General features: G+C 38.5%; 2 protein-coding genes across 2 annotated transcripts in view; both read left to right on the top strand.

Annotated features, from left to right (window-relative positions):
- Positions 1–1,283: 1,283 nt before the first annotated feature.
- Positions 1,284–3,250, top strand: LOC108252319 (micronuclear linker histone polyprotein-like). Its single transcript, XM_017443828.2, has 4 exons — positions 1,284–1,440; positions 1,520–1,758; positions 1,823–2,366; positions 2,542–3,250. Exons 1-3 carry the CDS (start codon positions 1,284–1,286, stop codon positions 2,303–2,305), a joined length of 879 nt encoding a protein of 292 aa, XP_017299317.2. The 3' UTR covers positions 2,306–2,366; positions 2,542–3,250.
- Positions 3,251–8,111: 4,861 nt separating this feature from the next.
- Positions 8,112–8,938, top strand: part of LOC103508599 (T-box transcription factor TBX1-like) — a gene marked incomplete at its 5' end in the record, with an annotated part of 6,110 nt that continues 5,283 nt past the window's right edge. The window contains one exon of the mRNA XM_026823168.1: positions 8,112–8,375. Within this exon, the coding sequence (XP_026678969.1) occupies positions 8,112–8,375 (264 nt within the window). The remainder of the gene's footprint in view (positions 8,376–8,938) is intronic.

Genomic DNA, 8,938 nt, shown 5'->3' with positions numbered 1-8,938 from the left:
ACTTTAAATATTTATGAAGAAGCATGTGCACGACTTATGTAATAATGTGCATGGTGATGGAAATTAGTGCCCTACACGGGCTACACGCCTTACACTTGACTTTAGACCACGCTACGCCACTGGTGCCGATGATGGCTTTGTCAAAATTTTGACACTTTTGGCTCTTCGTTTTTATTTATTTATTTACCTAGATATTTATTTAGAACTCTTTATTGGTTTTATATTCTTATAATTCAATGTATAGGTATACAAGTACAGGAAATTACAAACTAAGGGCGAGATTATTGCCTGGGACAATTTCTACCACTTACTTTCTTTTCAAGATTTTTGATAGAGGGAACTGTAACAACGGAGGTCTTATCGTTCTGAAATCGAAGAGAGAAGGCTGAGAAGAACGAAAATCAGACGTTCCCAAGAACAAACTTTGTTATCTCTTTAGGATATTACCTGCCTTTGTTACCTGCCTCGGTGGCGTAGTGGTCAAGACGCCTGGTAAACAGGAGGGTGTGGGCTCGATCCCAGCCGAGGTATGGAATTTTATCCTCATTTATTTGAGAATTTGACCACATAATAATGGAGCTCTAAGGGTTAGGTGGTAGAAAACGCCTATGGTGTTAACCTCGCCTAGTGGTTGCCTTCCACTCAAGAGTCTATTATTATTGTTATTATTAGGATAAAGTTCGCCCCATCCACACTTTAGTTTGACTGTTAATTCCACCAAAACTTTTCCGACGCTTTGTACAATTTTAATCAAGTTTAAAGCCAGCCTAGTTAGCTTAGTTGGTAGTGCGTCTGCCTCGTAAGCAGGCCGCGGGTTCGATTCCCAGGGCGGATTTTATCCTGATGGGATAATGTTTGTTCTCGGAACGGCTGGCTTTCTCCTATCCTGTCTTCCTTCTCTCTTTGCCAGCCTAGTTAGCTTAGTTGGTAGTGCGTCTGCCTTGTAAGCGCTAGGCCGCGGGTTCGATTCCCGCCCGGGGCGGGGATAATGTTCGTTCTCGGAACGGCTGGCTTTCCTCCTATCCTGTCTTCCTTCTCTCTTCGATTTCGGGACGATAAGACTGTTCGTTCTCGGAACGGCTGGCTTTCTCCTATCCTGTCTTTCTTCTCTCTTCGATTTCGGGACGATAAGACCATAGCATTGACTAGTGTCTCTGGTGATAGGGAATTAGGGATTTGAGACTGATATTCTACCTAGATTTTTTTCTTCTTCTTATAGCTAAATCAACCTTTAAGAATGAGACCAACCACCCAGTATCGACCAAATAGAAGACGAGCAGGACATGGAAGGCAAACTGGAACAATATGACGAATATCCTGACTTTGAAGAATTTGAAGACTCCGTGGAAATTGAAGTCGGACGAAACAAACAGGCTGCCAGAAGAAGCAAGCAGGCTAAAGAGGCCAAAGAAGACAAACCTATCACGAGAAACGCAAGACGTGAGAAACTGCTGAGCCGAAAAAGAATCGCCGCAAAAGACGAATCCAAGCCAATATGACGAATATCCTGACTTTGAAGAATTTGAAGACTCCGTGGAAATTGAAGTCGGACGAAACAAACAGGCTGCCAGAAGAAGCAAACAGGCTAAAGAGGCCAAAGAAGACAAAACTATCACGAGAAACGCAAGACGTGAGAAACTGCTGAACCGAAAAAGAATCGCCGCGAAAGACGAATCCAAGCTAGCGCCAAATAAGAGGGACAGCAAAAGTTCTTCAAGCAAGACAAGTCTAGGACAAAGTGCAAAGAAAATGAATTCAGCAAATGGTCCGTCTAAAGCGGCATACAAAAGTAACGTAGGACTGAAAGAAATTATTGAGAAAGAAATGCGTCGAATCCAAGCTAGCGCCAAATAAGAGGGACAGCAAAAGTTCTTCAAGCAAGACAAATCTAGGACAAAGTGCAAAGAAAAAGAATTCAGCAAATGATCCGTCTAAAGCGGCATACAAAAGTAACGTAGGACTGAAAGAAATTGTTGAGAAAGAAATGCGTCAAAAATTAAGCGGGAAACCAGAACTACCTCAAACCAGCTTGTACCAGCTGGAACCTAAAGACAGCGCATACACGAGAAAAGCATACAAGCCGAACTTTTACGCCGACGGTGATGCGGACAGCATGAGCTTCCAACCAAGAGATGACATCAGAAATCAACCGAGAACCAAAAATATGAACCAGCCTTTCATAGATATGATGGTGAATGTGCTGGATACCATTCAGTTGACGTCCAAACACGACTATAAGCGGGCAAAAGAGAAAGAACTGCGGGATAGTGCTAGACAACAACTAAACCAATTGCACAGAAACTGAACCACAATTGCATCGAATCTAGAGGCCTTTTGATATGATCTGTATTATTTTGACTGCTGTGGTGAATGTGCTGGATACCATTCAGTTGACGTCCAAACACGACTATAAGCGGGCAAAAGAGAAAGAACTGCGGGATAGTGCTAGACATCAACTGAACCAATTGCACAGAAACTGAACCACAATTGCATCGAATCTAGAGGCCTTTTTATATGATCTGTATTATTTTGACTGCTAAGCCAAAAAGAAAAATTGTGATTTTGAACATTTTTGAAGAATTCAGGACCCAGGCTGAAGGAGTTCACCGAGTGTTTCTTCGGTCGAGAGTGGATTCCAGTGTTCCTGCTATCTTGCATCCGTCACACAATACATCCACAAATTCCACATGAAATAAAGCTGATTACTGATTAGGAACCTTACTTTGGCAAATCATTCTTCATTAAATTGATTAACCTTTTCCAAAGGTTCACCATAATCTCTGAGAATAGGTAGGTAGGTAGGTAGGTAGGTACCTAATAATTGGATAGGGCTGATAACTGAGCTGATAGGTACTCGTATATATATCTAATAAGTAGATATTATAAGGTCCAAGTGGTGTCGAAATTTTTCTATAAATTGCGACTATGAAATAGCAAATTTTAACAATCCAACTGAAATGAAATATACATACTTAATAATGAGAAAATGATAAATAGGAAGCTACGTTCTAATCTAAAAACTTGAAACTACCTATTTAACGAATCACATATTTACCGAGAAGGAATGAAAAAAAAAAAAACATAAATGAAAACAAAAAGCAATAAACTTGAGAATAGAAAACAATTTATTTCAAGTGTTTGACATCTAAGCACACACAACAAAACGATCAGAAACGATGGGTGAGAGAACGCGAGAAATAAAAATCAAAGCAAGCAAACCACATGACACCAAACGGTCTAAAAATAACATCTGGAGACAAATCATTCTTCATTAAATTGATTAACCTTTTCCAAAGGTTCACCATAATCTCTGAGAATAGGTAGGTACCTAATAATTGGATAGGGGTGATAACTGAGCTGATAGGTATATCTAATAAGTAGATATTATAAGGTCCAAGTGGTGTTGAAATTTTTCTATAAATTGCGACAATGAAATAGCAAATTAACAAATTTTAACAATCCAACTGAAATAAATATATAGGTACATACTTAATAATGAGAACATGATAAATAGGAAGCTACGTTCTAATCTAAAAACTTGAAACTATTTAACGAATCACATATTTACCGAGAAGGAATGAAAAAAAAAATAATAACAAACATAAATGAAAACAAAAAGCAATAAACTTGAGAATAGAAAACAATTTATTTCAAGTGTTTGACATCTAAGCACACACAACAAAACGATCAGAAACGATGGGTGAGAGAACGCGAGAAATGAAAATCAAAGCAAGCAAACCACATGACACCAAACGGTCTAAAAATAACATCTGGAGTTGTAGGAGAGGCGCTTCTTGAAATTCTAAAAGGGAGGCACCAAACAATCCCATTGGACGAGATTGAAACGATTACCCAAAGCACTAGAAACGATCAACGAACCGTAACCCACAAACGAAACGAATTCAAGCATCTCGGAACAAAAGCAGAGAAATTACACGCCTGTTTAGACAAACTGAACAGAAAACACGCCCCAATTCCCCATCAGGACACCGTGTGCGGAACAAAAGCAGAGAAATTACACGCCTGTTTAGACAAACTGAACAGAAAACACGCCCCAATTCCCCATCAGGACACCGTGTGCCCCCTGGATTCCACAGAAAAGCAGAAGAAACACATAAAAATTTCAATAACTTCGAAAATAAACAGAATTCTTCGGATTATGAAAACGTGTTAATGGTTCTTTTCACACTTGGTTGATAACTGACTGACAGACGTGCTCCCGGCCGAACCGACTCCGTGAAAAAAATTTCGACAAAAGGTCGACTATGTTCCTAGCGCCCGAAAAGTGTTGAAAAAAATTACAAAGTCATTATTATTTTTTTTGTGAACCGCGCGCGTGTGAATAAATTTGTAATTGAAAGATTTGTGCATTCATTTGTTCGAAAGTGTTAAAACATTTGTAAAGGTGATGAGATAACCTTTTCTCTTTTTTTTTTCTAACATAACTTTCTTTCAATAAACACTTTGGTTGGGTATTTATCGATATATCAATAAACACCCGACCTATAGCCTATAGCTCATTTACATTGTTTTCTATTCATTAACTTATTACATTGACTAAATTAGGTCTCCTCTATTGTTGTCTGTTGTCTGTTATTGACAGCTTTAACCTTCCATTTAGGTAATTTGTAAAATTTTAAGTCAGCCTAATTGTTGCACCATATCAACATTTGTAATTTGTATTGTAATTACAAATTACATACCTAACTCTCACACGGTTTGTCCGATTTTAACGGAATTTGATAAATTTGATGTTTGGAACTAATAAATTTGATGATTAATAATTTTATGCTTCAATTATTATATTTGTAAAATTTCGTCTTTTTTCAGGTAGGTACCTACTTACCTAGGTCCTTAAATTTCTTTCAGCTACAGCTAACTTCACTAGTAGGTAGGGCGGGGTGATCTTTTGACAATTTTAACATTTTTGTGAAGTAAAAAAAGAACTTCGAATTAGACAAAGATTTTCTTTTTTTCCCCCGAATTTCGGCCGTTTTAGAGAAAAACTTCTTCGCACAATGGAAAACAATAACAACTCAAAGGGTTAACATAAAAATCATAGTGTTTTTACTGGGAAAAGTTTGACCCTTTTTTGAAGTGAAAGAGAACTTTGAATAAGACAAGGATTTTGAATTATCAATCAATCAATCAATCAATCAAATCTCAAATTATTTGAGGTAAAGCAGTGCTTTTTCGCAACTTTACTGGATATTACACTGTGATATTATCACAGCATCACTACTAAGGATTTGGAATTCCGAATTACGGTCCAGATTTTTTTTTTTTTTTCTATACTGCCATGCATCATCATTTCGAGGACCGAAATCAGCATGGTCAGTTGGGTTCGAATCCTTCAAACCCCTAAAAAAAAAAAAAAAAAAAAAAAAAAAAAATGAAGTGAAAGAGAACTTTGAATTAGACAAGGATTTTGAATTATCAATCAATCAATCAAATCTCAAATTATTTGAGGTAAAGCAGTGCTTTTTCGCAACTTTACTGGATATCACACTGTGATATTATCACAGCATCACTACTAAGGATTTGGAATTCCGAATTTCGGTCCAGATTTTTTTTTTCTATACTGCCATGCATCATCATTTCGAGGACCGAAATCAGCACGGTCAGTTGGGTTCGAATCCCGCCGTGTGTCCGAATAATATGCCCGGACAACATTTGGACCTTTGGGGGCACTCTGCGGCTCCCAGTGTGACCCCGATGAAACATATCGAAGGTGAGTTTGATTTTTTTTTTTTCCTCACTCAACATTAGTTAACCTTGGGGATTAACTGTACTTTTTTAAGCGAATGCAAATATCAAGTTTTTTTTTAAAGAGGTTTGACAGAGGGAACTGTGACTGCTAGAGAAATCGAAGAGAGAAGGAAGACAGGATAGGAGAAAGCCAGCCGTTCCGAGAACGAACATTATCCCATCAGGATAAAAAAAAAAAACACATGTATTTTTTTGTTAAGAGGTTTGACAGAGGGAACTGTAACTGCTATGGTCTTATCGTCCCAAAATCAAGAGAGAAGGAAGACAGGATAGGAGAAAGCCAGCCGTTCCGAGAACGAACATTATCCCATCAGGATAAAATCCGCCCCCGGGCGGGAATCGAACCCGCGGCCTAGCGCTTACAAGGTAGACGCACTACCAACTAAGCTAACTAGGCTGGTTAAAGAAAAACTTTAAACGCGATTATCTCGAAAAGTCGACACTACCTATGTTTTTACAGTTACGCACTTACGCCGTTCTTCCAGATCACGCCTCAATTTGGCAAACATGTTTTCAAATTTATTGAGACATTTTTTCCGGGCTGAATTTGTAATTGAAAGATTTGTGCATTCATTTGTTCGAAAGTGTTAAAATATTTGTAAAGGTGATGAGATAACCTTTTCTCTTTTTTTTCTAACATAACTTTCTTTCAATAAACACTTTGGTTAAGGATAAAATCCGCCCCGGGCGGGAATCGAACCCACGGCCTAGCGCTTACAAGGCAGACGCACTATCAACTAAGCTAACTAGGCTGGCGCACCTTATTTCTTTGAATCATTTATTTTCGATTTACATCCTAAACAAGTAAGGTTCGTTCCCAGAACAACTGGCTTTCCTATCCTGTCCTCCTCGTCGGTTTCGGTACGATAAGCGTTCCGTTGTTACAGTTCCCTTTGTCAACCTTACCTCACCTTCATGGCCATTGTATAAACATTGTTAACATACTATCATGTATTTGAACAATAAAAATAATTGAATTGAATTGAATTTCAAACTGGTTGGTTCTTGGCCTCGTCAACAATATTTTTCTAAAAAAGAAAAAAAAGTTACTAGTGACACAGAATGGGTTAATGTGTTGAATATGCTGACAGCTGAAAGAATGGCTACGGAGTCAAGACGCCTGGGTAATGGCTTTATTAGACCTTTGCCGTCTATATTCTATCTATTGGCATTAGACTGTCCTCATTCCTATTTAACAGTTGTAGAATAGTTATTTACAATATTTACCTAAGTACCTATAATATGAACTTTTAATAGTTTTAATCTTTTAATTAGGTGACTAAGGGTCGAATTTTAAAATCGGATTACCTTTTAGGGGCGGTTAGGCTTAGAGTGTTCGGATAATTTCGCTCCGGGCGGGAATCGAACCCGCGGCCTAGCGCTTACAAGGCAGACGCACTACCAACTAAGCTAACTAGGCTGGCTGACAATCGTCGATTGAAACAAAAGTTACCCTGTCCACTCATCCACACTGCCTTGACAACATCAATTACTCTCGTCGACATTGTGTGGACACAGCACACAGCATTAGCTACAGTACAAATAAAATTCATGATTTAAAATATTCATCCCCGACTGGGGTGTTTTCTGTTCCAGATCCTCTGGGTGCCCCCTCCACAGGTGGATCATGTTCTAGTAACCTCTCCCTGTCTACCGACCATTCCTCCTCTTCTGTCTTACCATTGCCTCTGCACCAGCAGATCCCTGGTGAGTAACCAAACGAAGCATAATAGACTCTTGAGTGGAAGGCAACCACTAGGCGAGGTTAACGCCTCAGGCGTTCTCTACCACCTAACCCTTAGAGCTCCATTATTGTGGTCAAATTCTCAAATAAATGAGGATAAAATTCCATACCTCGCCTGGGATCGAACCCACGCCCTCCTGTTTACGAGGCGAGCGTCTTGACCACTACACCACCGAGGCAGGTCGGTATTGATGTCGTTACATGTTGTATTCTCGTAAGTGAATACCTACCAATATAGGTAAGCATACCTAAGCCGTATTATATTATCGACCTTTGTGGTATTATTGCCAATTTTCAACTTCAATACCCTGGCTCCCGAAGCATATTTCATAGTGTTTATCTGTTTACATGGTGTACCTTCCACTTATTCCACCTTAACTTCCCAGTTCCTACCTAATCAACTATTTGAGAAAGGATGGAGAAAATTATAAATATAAAAAGTAAAAAAGATATTATAATGGTAATAGCCACCAGGTTCGCCTGGAGCGGATTTTATCCTCAACGGATAATGTTCGTTCTAGGAATGGGCTGTTTTCTAGACCTTAGCAGTTACAGTTCCCTCTATCAAACCTTTTGGGGGGGGGGACTTTCAAAGCCATGTGATGTTCACACCAAATTGTATTGTACAAATAAAATTGTACAAATAAATTACAAATTACAAAATTACAAATTACCAGATATTTACTTTCTATTATTCCTCTTCAGTTCCAGCTGGGTGGTGGCGGGAAAAGCGGACCCAATATCGCCGCCCCGGATACACGTTCATCCAGATTCCCCAGCTAGTGGTGCCCAGTGGTCGAAACAGGTTGTGTCCTTTGATAAACTCAAGCTGACGAACAACCAACTGGATGACAATGGCCATGTAAGTCGAATTGAATAGTGATGGATTCTGAAACAAATAGAATAGAATAAACATTGGTAATCCTAACTTGTTTAGACCTGAAATTTTGCGTTCAAGTGGGGAGACGTATTGTAGCCTGTGTACCAAATCCATTATTCAAGATTAATTTATCGATAGGTACTTATGTAACTGCAGTGATCCGTTCGGAAGTGGTACATTCTACATAATTATGTACCTTCGGCGCGGCGATAGCTGGTATTGCACTTTACTGACTATTTTATTTTACGACTTACCTACGGAGAAAAAACTAGGGTGCTGGAAGCCTAACCCAGTGACTGAGTGCCGGAACTCTAATATTGGAAACTCGACACTTTACCCTAGAATCCCTAAATAATGCCACGTAACTCAATGATAGAGTTCTTCCACCCTAAGTTTCATAAACTTGTGGCACCCTTTCACAATTTTTCTTCTCAGTGTACTATTATTTTTTATTTATTATTATTATTATTATTATTATTATTATTATTATTATTATTATTATTATTATTATTATTATTATTATTATTATTGTTATTTATTATTAT

Source organism: Diaphorina citri, unplaced genomic scaffold (genome assembly GCF_000475195.1).
Source record: "Diaphorina citri unplaced genomic scaffold, Diaci psyllid genome assembly version 1.1 scaffold414, whole genome shotgun sequence".
Classification (NCBI taxonomy): domain Eukaryota; kingdom Metazoa; phylum Arthropoda; class Insecta; order Hemiptera; family Psyllidae; genus Diaphorina; species Diaphorina citri.
Note: the sequence above shows the minus strand (reverse complement) of the source record. Positions and strands in the feature narration are given on the sequence as shown.